Source organism: Megalobrama amblycephala, linkage group LG22 (assembly GCF_018812025.1).
Source record: "Megalobrama amblycephala isolate DHTTF-2021 linkage group LG22, ASM1881202v1, whole genome shotgun sequence".
Classification (NCBI taxonomy): Eukaryota; Metazoa; Chordata; class Actinopteri; order Cypriniformes; family Xenocyprididae; genus Megalobrama; species Megalobrama amblycephala.
The window spans coordinates 15766680-15788480 of record NC_063065.1 but is presented as its reverse complement, the minus strand read 5'-3'; the positions used below and the strand labels follow the sequence as shown (position 1 = coordinate 15788480).

General features: G+C 36.4%; 2 protein-coding genes across 4 annotated transcripts in view; one reads left to right on the top strand and one right to left on the bottom strand.

The window, feature by feature from the left end:
• The first annotated feature begins 1660 nt into the window (after positions 1-1660).
• On the top strand, positions 1661-13688 carry tecrl2a (trans-2,3-enoyl-CoA reductase-like 2a). Its single transcript, XM_048174843.1, has 13 exons — positions 1661-1766; positions 5554-5604; positions 5698-5749; positions 6790-6834; positions 7309-7412; positions 7492-7607; positions 7697-7802; positions 11498-11570; positions 11647-11690; positions 12722-12779; positions 12854-12942; positions 13031-13076; positions 13177-13688. Exons 1-13 carry the CDS (start codon positions 1743-1745, stop codon positions 13302-13304), a joined length of 936 nt encoding a protein of 311 aa, XP_048030800.1. The 5' UTR covers positions 1661-1742; the 3' UTR covers positions 13305-13688.
• Positions 13689-13826: 138 nt separating this feature from the next.
• The window catches only part of abca4a (ATP-binding cassette, sub-family A (ABC1), member 4a), a 40028-nt gene continuing 32053 nt past the window's right edge, over positions 13827-21801 (bottom strand). For all 3 annotated transcript variants that reach the window (XM_048174839.1, XM_048174840.1, XM_048174841.1), the window contains 16 exons: positions 21427-21501; positions 21170-21339; positions 20885-21062; positions 19923-20038; positions 19424-19571; positions 19120-19243; positions 17229-17358; positions 17021-17141; positions 16875-16937; positions 16689-16795; positions 16079-16220; positions 15857-15991; positions 15675-15778; positions 15273-15365; positions 14906-15155; positions 13827-14530 (listed from right to left, as the gene is read on the bottom strand). In XM_048174839.1, coding sequence (XP_048030796.1) covers positions 14414-14530; positions 14906-15155; positions 15273-15365; positions 15675-15778; positions 15857-15991; positions 16079-16220; positions 16689-16795; positions 16875-16937; positions 17021-17141; positions 17229-17358; positions 19120-19243; positions 19424-19571; positions 19923-20038; positions 20885-21062; positions 21170-21339; positions 21427-21501 — 2073 coding nt within the window. In that variant the 3' untranslated portion in view covers positions 13827-14413. The remainder of the gene's footprint in view (positions 14531-14905; positions 15156-15272; positions 15366-15674; positions 15779-15856; positions 15992-16078; positions 16221-16688; positions 16796-16874; positions 16938-17020; positions 17142-17228; positions 17359-19119; positions 19244-19423; positions 19572-19922; positions 20039-20884; positions 21063-21169; positions 21340-21426; positions 21502-21801) is intronic.

Genomic DNA, 21801 nt, shown 5'->3' with positions numbered 1-21801 from the left:
GATTATTTGATAATCTCCATTCAGTTTTCACACAATATTAGTTGTTTTCATGCCTTTTGCACAACATTGCACCATTTCATGCTTTTCATCTTCGGAAAGATCTTTCTTCCTCCCCATATTGCATGAGAACTGTGACTTGCTTAATAATGTGGAACAACCTCTAAGTAGGGTTTCCATAGACCTGGCAAATTATTTTGTCTGAGATTGATACCAGTTATCTAAAAAGACATGGATAAATAAACAAACAAACCTTTTCTTAGAAAAACTAAAATCTGAATGTTTATTGTACTGAAATCTTACTGATATGTCACTTGCATAATAATTTGGAACGCAGTGTATAGGTTGCGGCCCCTTTAATTCTCGTGCTCCCCCACCCCCGGAGCTCGCGCTTGCCTTGAACAGCATAAACACAGTTCACACAGCTAATATAACCCTCAAAATGGATCTTTACAAGATGTTCGTCATGCATGCTGCATGCATACATCGGATCATGCGAGTATTGTATTTATTTGGATGTTTACATTTGATTCTGAATGAGTTTGAGGCTATATGCTCTGTGGCTAACGGCTAATGCTACACTGTTGGAGAGATTTATAAAGAATGAAGTTGTTTATGAATTATACAGACTGCAAGTGTTTAAAAATGGAAATAACGACGGCTCTCTTGTCTCCGTGAATACAGTAAGAAACGATGGTAACTTTAACCACATTTAACAGTACATTAGCAACATGCTAACGAAACATTTAGAAAGACAATTCACAAATATCACTAAAAATATCATGATATCACGGATCATGTCAGTTATTATTGCTTCATCTGCCATTTTTCGCTATTGTTCTTGCTTGCTTACCTAGTCTGATGATTCTGCTGTGCACATATCCAGACGTTCTGCCCTTGTGTAATGCCTTGAACATGGGCTGGCATATGCAAATATTGGGGGCGTACATATTAATGATCCCGACTGTTACGTAACAGTCTGTGTTATGTTGAGATTCGCCTGTTCTTCGGAGGTCTTTTAAACAAATATATATATATTTTATTATTATTATTTTTTTTTTTTAATGTCATTTAATTGATGAGTTTATAATATCCGGACATTGTCACATCTCAGGCGTATTAAGCATTGCGGAGAGAAAAGGGCGCTGATATAACATTTAGATTGAACCATGCCTCCCTCTGCACAAATTAGATGGCACTAAAGTATATTGCAGGCAGTTGTATTGTAGTGTAGGCAGATTATAAAGCTTAGTGTTTGAAGTGCACAGCAGAAAAAATGTTGCCAAAGTAGCCACTATCAGGCTACACAACACATTTTACTCTTATCTCTTGATTACTTTGAGCAGATTTTATACAAATCTATCTATCTATCTATCTATCTATCTATCTATCTATCTATCTATCATTTAGCACTGTTATTTTAGTTTTTAAAAAGTGTTCATCTAAAACACTGGTAGAAATCACGGATTAACATTGGGATAAGGTCTGCAGACACACCAAGGACAAGATTACAGACCAAGGCAGGTCTCAAGAAAGTATATGCTCTATTCAGACAGAAAGAGCAGGAGATTAAAGATGGGAGAAAAAAGACAGAAGAAAGCAGTAGGAGGGGGTGAGTGTGGGAGGGGAGATGGAGAGTGAGAATGGTTAGAATGGAGAATTAACACTGGCATAACCACAGGAAAGGACGGAGCTGCCTGTCCAACTGTGGGGGACATTACATTACGTCAGACAAGGGCCCCGGAATGAGCAGAACAATATTTTTTGAGGTAAGGCGTCAAGTTTATTTACAAGATTACATGCTTTTTGTACAAACTTTAAATGATGGGTGTCGAAGGCCATTTATTTCTGTTTCTAAAGAGTAAATAGCCTCATTCCTTCATTAACAATACAAGGGAAGAGATCCTTCACTGTGTGTGGGTTAACCAGAACATGCCTAAATCTGACAACCTTCTGGTTTTAAATTTATATAACATGAATTTGAACAAATCCATGATCTAACCATAAATATAAGTGATGGTAAAAGTGATTAAATATGTTAAATATCAGGCTAATTAAAAACAATCACAGAATTTTTGTTTTACGTCAGCCCTCAGTTCCTCCAATCGGGTGTCATACTGTAAGAGCAAATCTGCTGTACGCTGGTTTGCTTTAATTTTACGCTTGCTGAACATAAACAAGTAAATATAATTCAGCACATAACCGACAGGCCTGTCATCTGAGGAGGATTAATAACCCTCTCAGGCATTTCCACTGCCTACTGTAAACACCACCAGAGACTGCTATGTTATTGATTAACATACGCTCTATATAAACTAACATTAAACAACTTTCAAATTAAATGTACAGGAATCAAACATTTAAATGTAATGTACTAAACTGTTTTCTGTCAGAAAGATGAAAGCAAAGATAGAAAATGGACAAAATCGAGCTTACAGTGTGGATGCAGAATAATGTCATGTTTGAGCCTGGTACATTCCTCATCATTACTGCTGTATTTACAGTACTGGGGGGATGGGTGTAACAGAAGCAGGACGTCCTGTCAATAGCACTCAGAAATCCACAGAGTGCTTTATTGATTACTCTGCCTGATTGAAAACAGGACGATTTTACTGCTTGGTCTTTATACACAAGTATGACGGTGAGTGAGTCGTATAGTTAACTATAAGAAAAGGCAGAGTGAAAATAAGTGTATTTGGAAATTTCTCACCTCATATGAAGTTACACGTCATCTCTTAAATAAAACAGGTTCAGAATGAGATAATCAAATTTTAAGCAGATTTTCAAACCAGATTAGGATGTGCTATGATGAATCTAGTTATATTATAAATTATATAATGTGAGTGATAGTAGAGTGATGTTTGCTTTATTGAATATTTATATAATTTATTGTACTTACAAGTACACAGCTCAGAGTTTTCAATGATAATGATGTTTTCACTCCTGCCATAAAAAGTGTAAGAGTTTAGTAATCTCCCTGTTGAATTTAGACAAGTGGATCAACATCAGTTCAGTAGAATAACGTCAACCACTCCACTGGGATTATTTCTTTAAGTTGAGCATTAGGCTATGTGTCCATTAGAAGATTATTACACTAGCCAGTATAAGAGCAGTTTCAGGGTGACAGCTCTGCTGAGCTCCACAATATGTAGTGCTTTCAAGGCAAATTGCAGCAGACTCAACTCGCAGTGCATACTCTGTAGATCAACGCTGACACCTTTTAATTAAGATTAAAAAGATCCCTGTACTGTGATAAGATGCATCTGCGGAATTCAGAGCTCAGACTGGTCGGAAACAGATAATGGCGGAGAGTGTTGTTTTGGGATGATTGATGAAGTGAATACAATGAGCTAAACAGGGCCAGACCTGTCAAAACAGAAGCTCTGATCAATAAACAGTGTCTGGACTGTGCCGTCCTCATTAGGCGCTCATTGGCTTCTGCGATAGCCTACACAAAAGCTGTGTTAGAATGAATTGGTTCACTTCACAGCACGTCTTTTGCGATCACTCAAGGGGAGACGTGTTGCAAATTATTCCTTAAAGGGTTAGTTCACCCAAAAATTAAAATTCTGTTATTAATTACTCACCCTCATGTAGTTCCAAACCCGTAAGATCTTCGTTCATCTTCGGAACACAGCTTTCTGACCTCTGATAGACTGCAACGTTATTACCACTTTCAAGGCCCAGAAAGGTAGTGAAGACATTGTTAAAATAGTCCATGTGACCACAGTGATTCACTCCACTTTTTTTTGAAAATAGGCTCATTTTCCAACTCCCCTAGAGTTAAACAGTTAAGTTTTACCGTTTTCGAATCCATTTAGCCGATCTCCGGATCTGGCGGTACCACTTTTAGCATAGCTTAGCATAGTTCATTGAATCTGATTAGACCGTTAGCATCTCGCTCAAAAAAATGACCAAAGAGTTTCAATATTTTTCCTATTTAAAACTTGACTCTTCTGTAGTTACATCGTGTACAAAGACCGACGGAAAATGAAGAGCTGTGATTTTCTAGGCTGATATGGCTAGGAACTATACTCTCATTCCGGCGTAATAATTAAGAAACTTTGCTGCCGTACCATGAGTGCAGCAGGCGCAATGATATTACGCAGCGGCTGTGACCCCCTGCTTATACAGGGAGTGTGCCTTTGCAACAATGGAGATATTTGTGAGAGACGCTGCGTAATATCATTGCGCCTGCTGCACCCATGGTACGGCAGCAAAGTTCCTTGGTTATTACGCCGGAATGAGAGTATAGTTCCTAGCTTGCCTGGAAAATCCAGCCTCACCACTGTACCAGCAGATGAGTCTGGTCGGCCATTGAATCAATTCGATTTCTAGGGCGGAGCCAATCCAAGCAAACATTAAGCGGAGTAAACCAATCAGAGAAGGGCGGATATGACGTTAGCAAAGCGACAAGAGAGTTAACAGCGAAAAGTAAATAATTAATGTGTTTTTGGTCATTTAAAACTGAATTCACGGCTGAATAGAACAAACTCTCGGGTCTCCCGTGCCCAATCTTTGTTGATATTGAAGGGACTTTCGCCGCACTAGAGTGACGCTGTTTGTGTCACTGAAATAAACGAATCTGATTGCACGGTACGGTTTGAAGTTGACTCGAATCGCGACGGAGGGCGGACTGACCAGACTGATATATCTTGTAGAAGATATATCAGTCTGGCCTTGCCAGGCAAGTTCCTAGCCATATCGGCATAGAAAATCACGACTTTTCATTTTCCGTCGGTCTTAGTACATGATGTAACTACAGAAGAGTTTTAAATAGGAAAAATATTGAAACTCTTTGGTCATTTTTGAGCGAGATGCTAATGGTCTAATCAGATTCAATGAATTATGCTAAGCTATGCTAAAAGTGGTACCGCCAGACCCGGAGATCGGCTCAATGGATTCGAAAACGGTAACTCAACTGTTTCACTCTAGGGGAGTTGGAAAATGAGCCTATTTTCAAAAAAAGTGGAGTGTTCCTTTAATGTTATGAAGCGACGAGAATACATTTTGTGCGCAAAAAACAAACAAAAATAACGACTTTATTCAACAGTTTCTTTTGTTTCCTATACTGTTCATATGAACCACTGTAGTCACATGGACTATTTTAGCAATGTCTTTACCTTTCTGGGTCTTGAAAGAGATAATAACATTGCAGTCTATTGGAGGCAAGAAAGCTCGCGGATTTCATCAAAAATATCTTAATTTGTGTTCCGAAGACGAACAAAGGTCTTACAGGTGTGGAACTACATGAGGGTGAGTAATTAATGACATGATTACAATTTTTGGGTGAACTAACCCTTTAAACTCTCATTATTTTCTATTAATATGAAACTATGTAAACAGCTAGATTTGATTGCTTTTCTCAGTTGTCAGTTATGTGATGCATCTTTGAAGCAGAAAATTCTGGGAGAAGTTATGGGCAGCTTCACCCTGAGGCCAGACCTTCAGTGAATTAACTTGATTTATGTTGACTGAATTAAAAAAAAAAAAAAAAAAGTATACTTCATAGTGTCTTTGCCATGCAGCTATTGATTTATTACTTTAATCTTCCAGGTTGAAATCCTAGATTCAAATACCAAAGAACAACTCTGTTTTCTTGACAAGGTAAGCAGATTTTACTACTATCAATGACAGTGACTGCTGCACTGCAGCTATACATTTTTTATGGTGAATTATTTTATTTTGTTTTTAATGCAGGTTGAACCCCATTCAAGCATAGGTGACATTAAGAGTTTGTTTTACAAGTCATGTAAGTTTTACCTCACAGTGGCATTGTATTATTGTCATTTTACCTGGTCAATTATGAAAGGTTACATTTTACCTCTTCTCGGCCTCAAGAGTCCTCATCACCCTGTCGATGTTTATTTAATAAGGAATTGATGGTGGGCCTTTGAATTATTAGAAAAATTACACCCGATGTGCTAATGCGGCAACAACGTGAAGAGCGTGCTTTCCATAGTAAATAAAAGGTAATTTAGTTTCAAATAAAATCTGTTCATCATATAAAACGATCAGTGTCTCTTCAGAAAATTTGGACTAAACCGCTCAATTCATATGGATTAGTTTTACGATCTCTTTATGAACTTTTTAAAGCGTCAAAGTGGTTGTTGCATAGGCTGCTAATGGACAGACAGTAAATCATTCAAAACATCTTAATTTATGTTCCGAAGATGAATGAAAGTCTTACAGGTTTGAAACAACATGAGGGTGAGTAAATGATGACAAAATTTTCATTTTAGGGTGAACTAACCCTTTAAGTTATTTTCAGTAAAATCGATACCTGAGACAAACGATGGCGCCAGTTGTGTTTGTATGGTCCGCGTTTGATAGTTGCGCCGGTCAAATGGGTCCGCTTAGCTATTCTGTTGGATGAAAGGCCTTTTAACGGGTACTTTATTCGGTACCTGATTTATTGCAGTTACGCGTTGTTATGGGGTGGTGGTTAATATTAGGAAATATGCAGAGCCAAGGCTCTGGAAATACCCGAATGCCTCGATTGACCAATCAAAATCAAGTATTCCAGAGCACGTGATAAACAATTATGTACTTTATTTGAAATTTAATCGTAGGACAGGTATAATGTTTAATATGTTTAACACAAATGTTATTTGCTAGGTAGAATATCTGTCTATATATATTTCATTATTGAAAATTCAGTGATTAAATTATCCAATATCTTCAGCCTCTTTTTATGACTTAATATTTGATGATAAAGTAGTTACATTATTATTTTTTTCTTTTGCACATCCGAAAAATGTATGTAATATGATTTTTCTGTCTCGCTGTCAGATCCCAAATGGTATCCAGCTAGACAAGCTCTGAGGCTGGACCCCAGTGAGTATATCTACAAAAACAAAAAAAATCCAGAAGATATCCTTTTATGCTTACTATAGTATGGCTGTGGAATTCAATATTTCATCCATAATTATAACCACACGCTTATTCAGTCCTCATCTCTGTTTCTTTAGAGATAACCAAGAAAATATTTCAGGACTTGCTTATTCCTTAGTAGAAATGGAATTATAGAAGTTCTTTTATCTGCTCCATTTCCACCAATTGCTAAAGCAGCACATTGAATTGAGGGAGATTCTTCATCTATGCTGCTTTTAAAAACTGACCAGATGAAGGCAACTAAGTAGACAGGATGTGCCTTGATCTCATGCTACCTCTGTAGTGCTTTTCAAGGCAGCATTTTCAGGTTTCAGAAAGCAAGATGAGTGCGAGCTGCTTTGATGCAGCAGGACCAAAACCTACATTTACCTAAAACTTTAACAGTAGCAAATCTAGCTCTGCATTTGTGGTTTTTAGAAGGAAAAGCACTGAGAGATGATGATGTACTACAGAATCTGCCTGTCGGGACCTCGGCGACCATGTATTTTAGAGACCTCGGCCCACAACTGGGATGGACGATGGTAAGAGTGCTGGAGATTTGCAAAATGTAATTCTGACAGTATCAAACATACGATCTTTAAATACATCAATTCTCTGCAGGTTTTTCTGGCGGAGTACACTGGTCCCCTTCTGATATATCTCCTCTTCTATGTCCGTGTCCCGTACATCTATACCCACAAATACACCTTCACCTCCAGCTCTCATACTGTGGTCAGGTACATTCTTTAAAAAAAAATCACCTTTTGTGCTCCATAGAAAAGTAAGTAAGTAAGAGTAAATAACACAATTTTCATTTTCTCTTCAGACTGGCTTGTGCTTGTCACTCCTTTCACTATATTAAGAGGCTATTCGAAACAGTATTTGTGCATCGGTTTTCTCAAGGCACGATGCCTCTCAGAGCCACTGTAAGGGTGAGTGTTCGGTCACAAGTGGTCTGGTTTTCTACTGTGCCAAATGAAAATTAGTCTGAGAAGTAATTTGTCACCCTTGTTTACTTCAGAAAGACACAGTAAAATGATCATTGAATACAGTTCAGACATTTTCTGAGCAATTTTACCAATTAAACAATGCAATTATGATTGTACGGAAGAGGATTAGGGCCAAGCAATAATAAAAAAATAAAACCATCTTGAGATTAAAGTTGTTAAATTACGAGAAAAAACGCATTAAATTTCGAAAAAAAAAGTCGAGATAAAATGTTGCAAATAAACTTGTTAAATTACAAGAAAAAACGTGTTAAATTACGAGAAAAAAAGTTGAGATAAAATGTTGAGAATAAACTCGTTAAATTACGAGAAAAAAACCATTACATTTCAAGAAAAAAGTCGAGATAAAATGTTGAGAATAAACTCGTTAAATTTCAAGAAAAAAAGTTGAGATAAAATGTTGAGAATAAACTCATAAAATTACGAGAAAAAACTTGTAAATTTCGAGAAAAAAGTCGAGATAAAATGTTGAGAATAAACTCGTTAAATTACGAGAAAAAACTCGTTAAATTTCGAGAAAAAAAGTCAAGATAAAATGTTGAGAATAAACTCGTTAAATTACGAGAAAAAACGTGTTAAATTTCGAGAAAAAAAGTCGAGATAAAATGTTGAGAATATACTCGTTAAATTACAAGAAAAAAACTTGTTAAATTTCGAGAAAAAAGTCAAGATAAAATGTTGAGAATAAACTTGTTAAATTACGAGAAAAAAACATTAAATTTCAAGAAAAAAGTCGAGATAAAATGTTGAGAATAAACTCGTTAAATTACGAGAAAAAAACTCGTTAAATTTCTAGAAAAAAAGTCGAGATAAAATGTTGAGAATAAACTCGTTAAATTACGAGAAAAAAACTCGTTAAATTGCGAGAAAAAAGTCAAGATAAAATGTTGAGAATAAACTCGTTAAATTACGAGAAAAAACTTGTTAAATTTCTAGAAAAAAAGTCGAGATAAAATGTTGAGAATAAACTCGTTAAATTACGAGAAAAAAACTCGTTAAATTGCGAGAAAAAAGTCAAGATAAAATGTTGAGAATAAACTTGTTAAATTACGAGAAAAAAAACATAAAATTTCAAGAAAAAAGTCGAGATAAAATGTTGAGAATAAACTTGTTAAATTACGAGAAAAAAACATTAAATTTCAAGAAAAAAGTCGAGATAAAATGTTGAGAATAAACTCGTTAAATTTCGAGAAAAAAAGTTGAGATAAAATGTTGAGAATAAACTTGTTAAATTACGAGAAAAAAAACATTAAATTTCAAGAAAAAAGTCAAGATAAAATGTTGAGAATAAACTCATTAAATTACGAGAAAAAAAACATTAAATTTCAAGAAAAAAGTCGAGATAAAATGTTGAGAATAAACTCGTTAAATTACGAGAAAAAACTTGTTAAATTTCGAGAAAAAGTCGAGATAAAATGTTGAGAATAAACTCGTTAAATTACGAGAAAAAAACATTAAATTTCAAGAAAAAAGTCGAGATAAAATGTTGAGAATAAACTTGTTAAATTACGAGAAAAAAAGTTGAGATAAAATGTTGAGAATAAACTCGTTAAATTACGAGAAAAAACTTGTTAAATTTCGAGAAAAAGTCGAGATAAAATGTTGAGAATAAACTCGTTAAATTACGAGAAAAAAAACATTAAATTTCAAGAAAAAAGTCGAGATAAAATGTTGAGAATAAACTCGTTAAATTTCGAGAAAAAAAGTTGAGATAAAATGTTGAGAATAAACTTGTTAAATTACGAGAAAAAAAACATTAAATTTCAAGAAAAAAGTCGAGATAAAATGTTGAGAATAAACTTGTTAAATTACGAGAAAAAAAACATTAAATTTCAAGAAAAAAGTCGAGATAAAATGTTGAGAATAAACTCGTTAAATTTCGAGAAAAAAAGTTGAGATAAAATGTTGACAATAAACTCGTTAAATTACGAGAAAAAAACTCGTTAAATTTCGAGAAAAAAGTCAAGATGAAATGTTGAGAATAAACTCATTAAATTACGAGAAAAAAAACATTAAATTTCAAGAAAAAAGTCGAGATAAAATGTTGAGAATAAACTCGTTAAATTACGAGAAAAAACTTGTTAAATTTCGAGAAAAAGTCGAGATAAAATGTTGAGAATAAACTCGTTAAATTACGAGAAAAAAACATTAAATTTCAAGAAAAAAGTCTAGATAAAATGTTGAGAATAAACTTGTTAAATTACGAGAAAAAAAGTTGAGATAAAATGTTGAGAATAAACTCGTTAAATTACGAGAAAAAACTTGTTAAATTTCGAGAAAAAGTCGAGATAAAATGTTGAGAATAAACTCGTTAAATTACGAGAAAAAAAACATTAAATTTCAAGAAAAAAGTCGAGATAAAATGTTGAGAATAAACTCGTTAAATTTCAAGAAAAAAAGTTGAGATAAAATGTTGAGAATAAACTCGTTAAATTACGAGAAAAAAACTCGTTACATTTCGAGAAAAAAGTTGAGATAAAATGTTGAGAATAAACTCATTAAATTACGAGAAAAAAAAACATTAAAGGTCCCGTTCTTCATGATCCCATGTTTCAAACTTTAGTTAGTGTGTAATGTTGTTGTTGTTAGAGTATAAATAAAATCTGTACAATTTTAAAGCTCAAAGTTCAATGCCAAGCGAGATATTTTATTTAACAGACATCGAACGGCCAGTTTGGACTACATCCCTCTACTTCCTTCTTTAATGACGTCACTAAAACAGTTTTTTGACTAACCTCCGCCCACAGGAATACACAAGAGTTGCGTTTGTAGAGTGTGTTTGTCGCCATGTCGTCGAAACGCTGTTATTTTCATCCCGCAGTCCAATCACCGGGTCTGATTCCGGCTCAAATTGATAGGGTAAAATTAAAGACATATTTACAATAACACTGAGCGCGTGCATCTCCACGTTATGGTAAGAGGCGTGACCTTTCCGGGCAAGATGCGCTAAACTGCTGTCGAATCACAACACAGGAACCGCTGGCACAATCAGAACTCGTTATGTATTTCTGAAGGAGGGACTTCATAGAACAAGGAAGTCATCAGCCCGTTTTTATGACAGTGGAAACAGCGGTATACAGATAAGTAAATTATGTGAAAAATACTGTGTTTTTTTACACGCGAAACATGAACACATGTTATATTGCACACTATAAACACAATCAAAGCTTCAAAAAACCACGAAAAACGGGACCTTTAAATTTCGAGAAAAAGTCGAGATAAAATGTTGAGAATAAACTCGTTAAATAACGAGAAAAAAACTCGTTACATTTTGAGAAAAAAAGTCGAGATAAAATGTTGAGAATAAACTTGTTAAATTACGAGAAAAAAGTTGTTAAATTACGAGAACAAATTCGTTAAATTATGAGAAAAATGTTACATTTCATGAAAAAAGTCGAGATAAAATGTTGAGAATAAAGTCATTAAATTATGAGAAAAAGTCGTTAAATTACGAGAACAAATTCGTTAAATTTAACGAGTTTATTCTCAACATTTTATTTCGACTTTTTTCTCGAAATTTAACAACTTTAATCTCGAGATGGTTTTATTTTTATTATTATTGCTTGGCCCTAATCCTCTTCCGTATGATTGTGTTGACTGGTGATTCTCTGAATTCACAGAATTGTGCATATTACTGGGGTTTTGCAGCATGGTTAGCGTACTACATCAATCATCCTCTCTACACACCACCATGTGAGTACCAGAAGAGATAAACCTATTTAATATTCACTTCAGTTTGATACATTAAACATACCTTTATGTTTTACAGCTTATGGAGAGAAACAAGTCAACTATGCACTAATTATTTTTGTGGTACGTGATGTTTCTGTTTTAATTAACACCACATAGGTTACAGTGTGGTCCAAAAATCTGGTATCACTTTGAAAATGTAATATATTAATCAAAACAGAAGTACCTTCAATAGTGGTCTTATTTTATACAAATATATAAACAAAGACTTCATAGGAAGACAGGCACTCCTATTATTACTTATGAATGGGAGAAAGTGCAACACCCAATATGGCGAATAAGCCCCGCCTTCCAAATGAAAGAGCCAATCGTTGATTAGTACAGTCATCGTGTCACTGCAGCAGCGCTCATGACTGTGCATGCGCATTGAAAAACTTTTTAAATGCTATTTAAACATAAGAAACAAGCTTTTTATGATACTGTTGTTGTCATATTTCATTTGTGTTTTTAAAAATTTAATTTAATCATAAGCTTAGTTAACAGTTTTGGATATTTTGATGTTTCCCCATTCAAAAAGATGGCCGCCGAGTGAAATGACTTGTCTTAAAGGATTAGTTCACGTTCAAATAAAATTTTCCTCATAATTTACTCACCCCTGTGTCATCCAAGATGTCCATGTCCTTCTTTCTTCAGTCGAAAAGAAATTAAGGTTTTTGTCTACTTACGGAACGAACGCAGCGCCAGTTCCATTTTTCCGTAAGTAGAATAGGGAAGGCGTAGGACATACAACGTAAGCGTTTTAAAGAATACGGAAAGCGGAACCACTTCGAAGACGATCGTTTGTTTATATAAAGCATATACATTTACATATTTTTCCGAAAATGACAGATCGTTTTGCTAGATAAGATCCTTATTCCTCGTCTGGTATCGTTTATACCGTTTGGAGGCCATTGAAGTCCACTATAAGGAGAATAATCCTGGAATGTTTTCATCAAAAACCTTAATTTCTTTTTGACTGAAGAAAGAAGGACATCTTGGATGACATGGGGGTGAGTAAATTATGAGGAAATTTTTATTTGAAAGTGAACTAATCCTTTAAAGGGACTTTGATATAAATTATATAAAAACATGGATGCATATTGTTTGTGTTTCAGTTATGCGAGGCAGGTAATTTCTCCATCCACTGGTCATTTAACAGTTTAAAATGTGAAGGTGAGTGTCAAATTTCAATTGCATTACAGCTAGAGATACTCGTGTATGACCCTAGGTTTTTTTTTGTTTAAAAGGTACAAAATGTCGGAGGTTCCCACATCCATCCAAAAACCCTTTTACATGGCTCTTTTACTTTGTATCATGTCCCAACTACACATATGAGGTAACAGCAACATTGAAATAATAAAATGTAATACAATTTCCACTACCTCTGCCTGACCCATCACCTCTTTGGTTAAATTTTCCATCAGGTGGGTGCTTGGGTGAGCCTGTCCGTCATGACCCAGTGCGTTCCAGGTGAGCAACTGCCATCAAAAAGCTCTCAGCTTTGTGATGCTGATTTATCTGGTATACACAAAGCTACAATTATTTTATTTTATTTTTTATTTTTTGGCAGTGGCTCTCTTCACACTTGTAGGTTTCATTCAAATGACCATCTGGGCCAAAAGAAAACACAAAACTTACATCCGAGAGTTTAAGGATTACCCAAATCTCCGCATGCCAATCCTCCCCTTCATCCTCTGACATTCATATATACTGACTTCAGGTCAAAATCAATCCAGAGACATGATTATTTTGGCTGAGAGAACTATGACACATCTGAACAGCTGCATGGAAATGAAGCTGATTTCTGACACCCTCTGGGCAGGATTATGAAAGTTAAATCCTCTTTTCAAAAATATCTCACGGTTCTCATGCAAGATGATGTCGCACATTGTTGCGGGTACAATGGTATGCCACTTGGGATTTGAAATAAGCAGATTTGTGTCGACGCAATATATTTGTGTGGGTTAAATCATTACAACAGCCATCCATGTGCAATATACAGAACTCTATCTCTGTAAACCAACTACTTCAGCATGAAAGCTCAGTGAAACACTGAGCTACATCAGGGACTTCAAAACTATATTTATATGAAACGTTTTGTGTCAAATAAAAATAATTAGTTTTACCTAAAATCTCATTAACTGGGATAAATGGTTATATAACCATTAAACAAATATGTCTAGACTGTATTGAAAATGGTAGCATTAATTCTTGACAAGATTCACAGTCAGCGACAACATTGTACCATTTTAATAGTATTATTTTGGTGAATTTTTACAAAAAGAAAAAGAAAAATCAACTTTCTACAATGCTTTGCCTTATCAGCCATTTCTAGTAATTACAAAACTAACTTTACGGCAATTGTTTGTATGCTACTCTTTTCTAACTTGGCAAGAATTCTTTAAGCTGTGACCTGCAATGTGTCACAATGCAATATGCATTTCAATAGCAATAGCCTTTGCAATAAAATCTATTGCATCATTTGATTTGTTTTTAAAACAAAATTCTTTGTAAAAAAAAAAGTGATATTAATAATAAATATCACTTTTGATAATAAAGTGCTACAGTATTCATAAGACTAACTCAGTCCAGTTCTGTCGGTATTTTGTTGTGGTTTTCATTGCATTTCTATATAAAAAGGCCAGTCGAAGAAGGCGCGCAAAGCTGTTATGGCGTAAACGATCAAAAGTCTCAAACTGAATGTTTTGTAAAGAAGAAAAAAGTCAACTCCTTTTCTTTTATGACTCTTTTGTGCGCCTCTACAAGATGACTCCAATTGACCCGCTCAAATGACCCTCTTCAAGCGTTCAGGTTTTCGTTTTCACTGGAAAGACTCTCATGTCTCGCCGGGCACCGGCTGCCCTCGGGTGCAACACAATGGCATCATCTTCTCCGGACTGGTGCTTGGCGAAATTCACAAACACCTACAGGGAGTGAAGCAAAGAGAGCGAGACTACATAAGGAGCCGAAATGCCCTTGTTCCAGCGCATTTGTCACATACAGGCATGGAAAGAAATGGTGGCGGTCACAAGATGGATGGATGCTCTTGGCAATCTTCTGACCCTGAACTGGACTGTTCTATTCTGCGCTTGTCTAGTTTGAGACATCCTGTCTCAGAAGTAGGAGAGTGTCAATGATAATAGATCTCTCTGTTTTGGACTACATAAAGCTAATTGTACATTTTTAAAACTTAAATGTCTACCATAAGTATATACTGTCAGATATTTTCAGTAGTTGTCATTTAATTGAAAATCTCAATGGTAAAGGTTTATCTAGGCCAGTAGGGTTATATGAAATACCTGGTCCAGCGTTGTCTGGGAAACTGAGTAATCTTCAATATTCAGCACTTCCTTGTTGGCTAAGACGAGCTGGAAGATTTTGGCCAGAGAGGAAGAAGCGATCTCGTACTGTAGAGTGTTATAGTGTTTCTCCCTCTGAATGCAGCCTGGAAATGTGCTCTCCATGAATGCTTCAGCAGGGTTCAGATCCGGGACTGTGCCTGCTTTGGCCGCCCTGATTTTCATGGTGACCACGTATCCATCACCGAATCTGCAGGGAAATGATTATAAGGATGTTTGTAGAATAGCAATGCAAACACAAAACGATGAGATGGCAGAAAGTGTGTGTAACTGGAAATTTTCATGTGAATAAAATTTGTGATCTTACTTGTATTTGAGGTGCTGGATTGTCCCAAGACACTTGAACGTTCCGTTCACCATGATGGCCAGTCGTGTACAGAGAGCTTCACATTCCTCCATACTGTGGATAAAATAAAAACACAAACAATATTTACTATACTTTTTCACATTTACTTTTAGTTAATGTAATAAAATCGCATGGAATGGCTACCAATAATAATTTAACTTTTGTAATGTGTCATATTTTCAAATTATAATTTTCCCCACCAAAATGTTTTGATGTTTTGACTAAATTATGCACAGTATTACCATATATATAAAGTAAATAAGACTAAATTTGTCCCCAGAAATGAGGTAAATCTGACAAAACCTCCATTTATAATTAGCATTATATAAAATGCATGTGTTTTGATGCATGACGTGTTCTTGCCTGTGTGAGGTAAGGACCACCGCCCTGCCGCCCTGAATCACACTCATGATGGAGTTCCAGAGGAACCTCCGAGAGCGAGGATCCATCCCTGTGGTTGGCTCATCCTGGCACAGGGAAGAAGAAAAAATGCTAGTACCAATGCTTATCTTATTCTAAGATAATTCACATAGAAAGGCTCTTACCAGGAGCAGAAGAGCTGGACAGCCAATCATTGCAATAGCTGTAGAGAGTTTACGCTTGTTTCCACCACTGTATGTGCCGGCACTGCAGCCTGCATACTCATATAAACCCAATTTCTGAATTCCCCATTCAGCCACCTGCATCAAAGGGAGATAGAGGTCTCTGAAAGAAATCCTCAGAGAGAAATAAGTAAGAAGAGATAAGAAAGTGGAATATCGTCTCACTCTGCTGATCTCGGATTCTGGGACTCCTCTAAGTCGAGCGTATAAGTGCAAGTGTTCTCTTCCTGTTAGAAGATCATCTATGGCATCAAACTGAGGGCAGTAGCCCATGTTCTGGTGCACATCGAGGATGTTGGTCAGAATGCTGGAACATCATAAGAAATGAATGATGAACAAATTCAAAAGGAGTTAATAGAGTAAAATAATTTTACGCATCACTACCGGCAGCCAACAAAATAGTAAAAATAATAATTGCTAGTTACCGTGATTTTTTTTTTTTGTCAAGTAAAACATGATCCTGGATCAACATATTTTGTTTATCCTGAAACAGCATTCCTGTTTGAAAATTTTGTCCTAACCCCTTAAGTTATCCCTAAAATCAGAGGGAAATGATAAGCGAGTAACACTGATGTAGAAGCACCTAACCCTGGTTTTAAGCCTAAACTTGACATAAACTGTAAAGTCATCCCTCAAATCTGATTGGTTGATTGGAATGTTGTTCCAGGATCAACAAAGATGTTGCACTTGGTGAAATCACATTCACTGTGTAGCCATAACTGTATTGTGTTAGCATTCAAAAAATATACCTTTACAATTAGCTAGTTAAACAAACCTGTAACCAGTCACAGCAGCTTCCCCTGAAGTGACATCTATGTCTCCTGTCAGCATTTTGAATGTGGTAGTTTTCCCAGCACCGTTCACACCCAGAAGTCCAAAGCACTGTGAGGGAAAAACAAACTAAATTCATGCAAAGCTCATTGTGCTCACAACACAAAGACCAAACGCCTCAATTGATTACCTCTCCTGGTGACACTCCTACACATATCCTGTCCACTGCTGGCCTGATCGTTCCGATATATGTCTGTAGAGAAAGAAAATGCATTCGTGATCTCTGTTGTGTGAAGCATTACCCATAATGCACCACTGTAAGGTACACAGACTTGCCTTTGAAAGGTCTTTTATCTGGAGGATGTCACTAGGGCTTCCTCCATTGTAAATCCTTTCTCTCTCCTTGGCCACATCCACATCTTCATCAGTTACTGGCGGCTTCTTAAAATCTGATATCCTGTTGAAAGAGACAGCATATCTATATATGGTAACCACTGGATCTACTGAAGGACATGTAATGTCTTTTGAATGTATTTCTTCTCACCAGTGATCCAGGAAGAATCGGTATTGTAACAGAACATTCAGGATGAAATAGACGAATCCCTCTACCGCCATGAACGTCACATTCTTTCCCACAAAGTCCCAGCTGAAGGGATCCAGACTGAAGTCCTCACCTGAGATGCACATGAGATGTACATGAACCTCACAAGAAGTGTCACCAACATTTACATTTTCAGAACCAACTATATATAGCAACTGCATAACAATGCACACATAACTACATGTATAGTGTGTTCTGGGTGGTTGCCAGGGTGTTGCAAAGGTGTTGCCAAGCAGTTTCTAGGGTGTTAAGGGTGGTTGCTAGTATGTTGTGATGTGGATCCTAGAGTGTTCCTGGTGGTTGCCAGGGTATCCCTAGGAAATTCTGTGTGGTAGTTAAGGTGTTATAAATATGACTTCAGTAGTATTCTGGGCGATTGCTGGGGTGTCTTCAAGAAGTTTCCAGGGTGTTCTGGGTGGTTGCTTGCATGTTCCTATGCTGAGTGGTTGCCAGGGTGTTGCAAGGGTATTCTGAGTAGGTGTTAGGGTGTTGCCAAGCAGTTTCTAAAGTGTTCTGGGTGGTTGCTTTGGTGTTTATATGCAGTTTCTAGAGTGTTCTGGGTGGTTGCTTGCATGTTCCTATGCTGAGTGGGTTGCCAGGGTGTTGCAAGGGTATTCTGAGTAGGTGTTAGGGTGTTGCCAAGCAGTTTCTAGAGTGTTCTGGGTGGTTGCTTGGGTGTTTATATGCAGTTTCTAGAGTGTTCTGGGTGGTTGCTTGGGTGTTTATATGCAGTTTCTAGGAAGTTCTGGGTGGTTGGTTGCTAGTGAGTTGCTAAAGTGTTCTTGATGGTCACCAGGGTGTTGCTAGGGTATTCTGGGATGTTGTTAATGTGTTGCCAAGCAGTTTCTATGGTGTTCTGGGTGGTTGCTTTGGTGTTTATATGCAGTTTCTAGAGTATTCTGGGTGGTTGCTTGGGTGTTTATATGCAGTTTCTAGGAAGTTCTGGGTGGTTGGTTGCTAGTGAGTTGCTATGTAGTTGCTAAAGTGTTCTTGATGGTCACCAGGGTGTTGCTAGGGTATTCTGGGATGTTGTTAATGTGTTGCCAAGCAGTTTCTATGGTGTTCTGGGTGGTTGCTTGGGTGTTTCTATGCAGTTTCTAGGATGTTCTGGGTGGTTGGTTGCTGGCGAGTTGCTATGTGGTTGCTAAAGTGTTCTTGATGGTCCCCAGGGTGTTGCTAGGGTATTCTGGGATGTTATTAATGTGTTGCCAAGAAGTTTCTATGGTGTTCTGGGTGGATGCTTGGGTGTTTCTATGCAGTTTCTAGGATGTTCTGGGTGGTTCGTTGCTAGTGAGTTGCTATGTGGTTGCTAAAGTGTTCTTGATGGTCGCCAGGGTGTTGCTTGGGTATTCTGGGATGTTGTTAATGTGTTTCGATGGTGTTCTGAGGTGTTGCTATTCTCCAAGTCTCTGCTTTTTTGGTCAATATATGGCTTGGATGTCTTCAACAATGCAAGTCTTAGAGACTGCACATCATCCATCTAATCTCTTACAGAAGTCTCTAGTTAGTTAGAGAGACATCTCCTAGTCTCTCTAGTTAGTCCTTGTAGATTTTGAGTAGTCTTGGAGATCATTTTGAGCCTGGTCCATTTAATTATCTAAAACAATGGTAGCTTTGAATAGCCATCAGATGCAATGTGAATCTCCTATGAAGACACGGTTGACAAATGTAAGGTTTTGTATTTCCATCATGTTGACATATAGATTGAAGCTCAGTGACTTTTATGGAGGCCAGATCACAGAGTCCAAACCTTGCCAGGGGCCAGGCTAGGGTTGCTTGCGGCAGCCTCAATACAACCGATTGAAATGCAAGGTGGGGAAGGAGCAGGACTCACCAAAGCGTGCATACACGTCCATCACGGCTTGGTTCATCGCCATGTCAATGAGCCCACGGCCCAAACAAAAGTGAGGAAAGACAAGCAGAGCTTTCTTCAGCACCTGGTTACACTTATACAGAGTCTACGAAAGTAGAGACAGATGGAGGATGAAATTAACCTCAACTTTACATTTGAACTTTTGGCCTAAATGACTAATGCATTTAGTCTGATTAAAATTGTAATGATACAGTAATATTAGTGGAAATTAGAAGGTTGTCCTATTCATTTAGACTAAAATAATTTGAAGGCTGGGATTTTTTACCTCAGTACTGTCAAACAGGTCTAAGATGAACGTGATGGCACTGCTGTTGATGCCAATGAAGAGGTTGATGCAGGACAAAGAGACGTATGCTGTGCTGGGCACGTTAAACACATTTGACATTGGGTACATCATGGGCGTCACTGACCAACTAGATGAGAAAAAAGACAGATTAGTATAATATTCATACAGGTCAGATTTACAGAGACTATAAAAATAAAATCAGCATTTACCATAATACAACATTTTTTGTTGATGTGATCAAGGGCCAAATAACCACACTGGGAAATGGCAACATGATTAAAACACTGACAAATAACCCTTCAAACCTTTCAGTGGGGTCTACTTCATCTCTCAGACCGTACTGTTAAAGCTGATGGTGACCTTTTTACACAGAGTACTTGGATTTCGACTGACATATCTACTAAGACAGATCTAAATATACCTAAAAAGGCTGTTCTGCTAAAAGAAATGTAAAAGAATCAATGAAAAATGACATTACCCATAAAGCATCAGCAGAGCTATTAGGGCTTGCAAGTTGCCTGGCGAGGTATAGCATTTTTTATCAAATGCAATAAAAATCCCCACAACCATCGCCGCGCTGACAGCGTAGTTTATCTGAAATGACAGGACAACAGCAAAACTGAATTATAGGACCATTTTAGAGAACATAAGACAATGCTATAGAATAAATACACTTCTATATTTATTCTAGATTCATTATACACTATAAAGACACTTAATGGTCAAAACAAAATGCTTCTGGTTTATTAGTATTTAATTTATGATGTCTATTATTTATACAGGGCTCAGCAATAGGGATGTAGTTGCAAATTGCGCCGATTTGTCACCAAGATAATGTTAGTGGCTAACATAGGTTTTGTTGAAATTGCAAAAATGATTTGTGATCATCTAAAAGCATAAGCAAGAATGCCAAACCAATAAATTATGTTTTGCATCATTTTTTTATTTTTTTTTTTAGCAGAAGTGTGTTTAGAAATTAATGGCATTGCATTAACAGCAGTATAATATCTAGCTTGTTGCTTATTTTCTTTTTGTAAAAAATAAATAAATTATAATTTAAATAAAATAATTTAATTCAATGAACAAAAAATGGTAAAGAACATAATATTTAATTAGAAATGTACTGTAAATATTTCTAGCAAATATAAAAATACATAACTAAAAATTAAAACAAATATTTGTATTTATTCATGTATGTATATATTTATTTAGGTTTTTTTTATTTAAAAATTTTTCAATTAAAAATAATTTAATTTAATGAACAAAAGAAATGGTAAAGAACAATACATGATCCATTTAAATATTTCAAGCAAATATAAAAACACATTTCTAACTAATATATATATATATATATATATATATATATATATATATATATATTTTGTGGGACCAGTGAACATGTTGGCATTTTATGGCAAGATGTAGTGTCCTCATACTAACCATGTCCCAGAAGAAGTTAGCAGTCCAGTACACAATAGGACTGACCCCACTCACAAACTGCAAGTGTTTGGCCTGTGTCACTCTCTCCTGGATCAGATACAGCACAAAACTGGCCGGTACGAAGGACATGGCGAAGATCACGCAGATGGCAACCACTGCATCCACTGAGGTGGTCAGTCTGAGAATGAATGAGTGAACAGTACTTACATAGCCATTTGGCATGCTCTACTGAGACAGATTTGCAAGTAAAACAACTGTGTGAAGTTCTGTCAGCATTACACTCACACTGTGACCTCCGACAGCTGTTCCTTGGTCAGGTTTAGTGGATGATTGATGGCTGTGATGCCGTACTCATTTAAATTGACACCAGGAGGCAGGTTAGCTCGAAGGATGGCGTTATTCGCCACGTTCATGAAGGCCACCATAGCGTGCCAGCCTTTGTTATTGAACCACACCTAGAGGAGATGACAAATGGGTTATTTATCTTGAATGGGACGAGCTCAGTAAACTGCGACAGGAAGTGAAGCTGAAAGAAATCTCACCTTGACATTGTTTTCAGTCTCCATATACCTCAAGAAAGTACCAAACTCCCGCAGAGCAAGCTTTGAGTATCTGCCCTGTAAATGATTACAACATGAACATAAAGTGACCCTCAAAAGTATTAATACTTAAGCCACAATAAAACTATAAAATGATAATTTATTAAACACACAAAAAAAGTTTTTAAAAATAGAAACGTCTGACAACCAGTAAGTGGATGAATACGTTTTGTCAATATATCTACTGTTTTACCATTTAAAATTTATGTTTTGTCAAATTGAAGTATTATTTTGCTATGGAAGCTTGTTTCCACCACTTCCACCGCTTGTTTCTTGATATAAACTCGCAACTGCAAGTTATAAAGTCAGAATTGTGAG

Excerpts from the sequence above, each read along its gene's own strand:
- tecrl2a (XM_048174843.1), top strand. The coding sequence starts at position 1,743 with ATGAGCAGAACAATATTTTTTGAG. Across the intron at positions 7,413-7,491 it reads CACAACTGGGATGGACGATG|GTTTTTCTGGCGGAGTACAC; the intron begins GTAAGAGTGCTG and ends AATTCTCTGCAG. Across the intron at positions 12,943-13,030 it reads GTCCCAACTACACATATGAG|GTGGGTGCTTGGGTGAGCCT; the intron begins GTAACAGCAACA and ends ATTTTCCATCAG.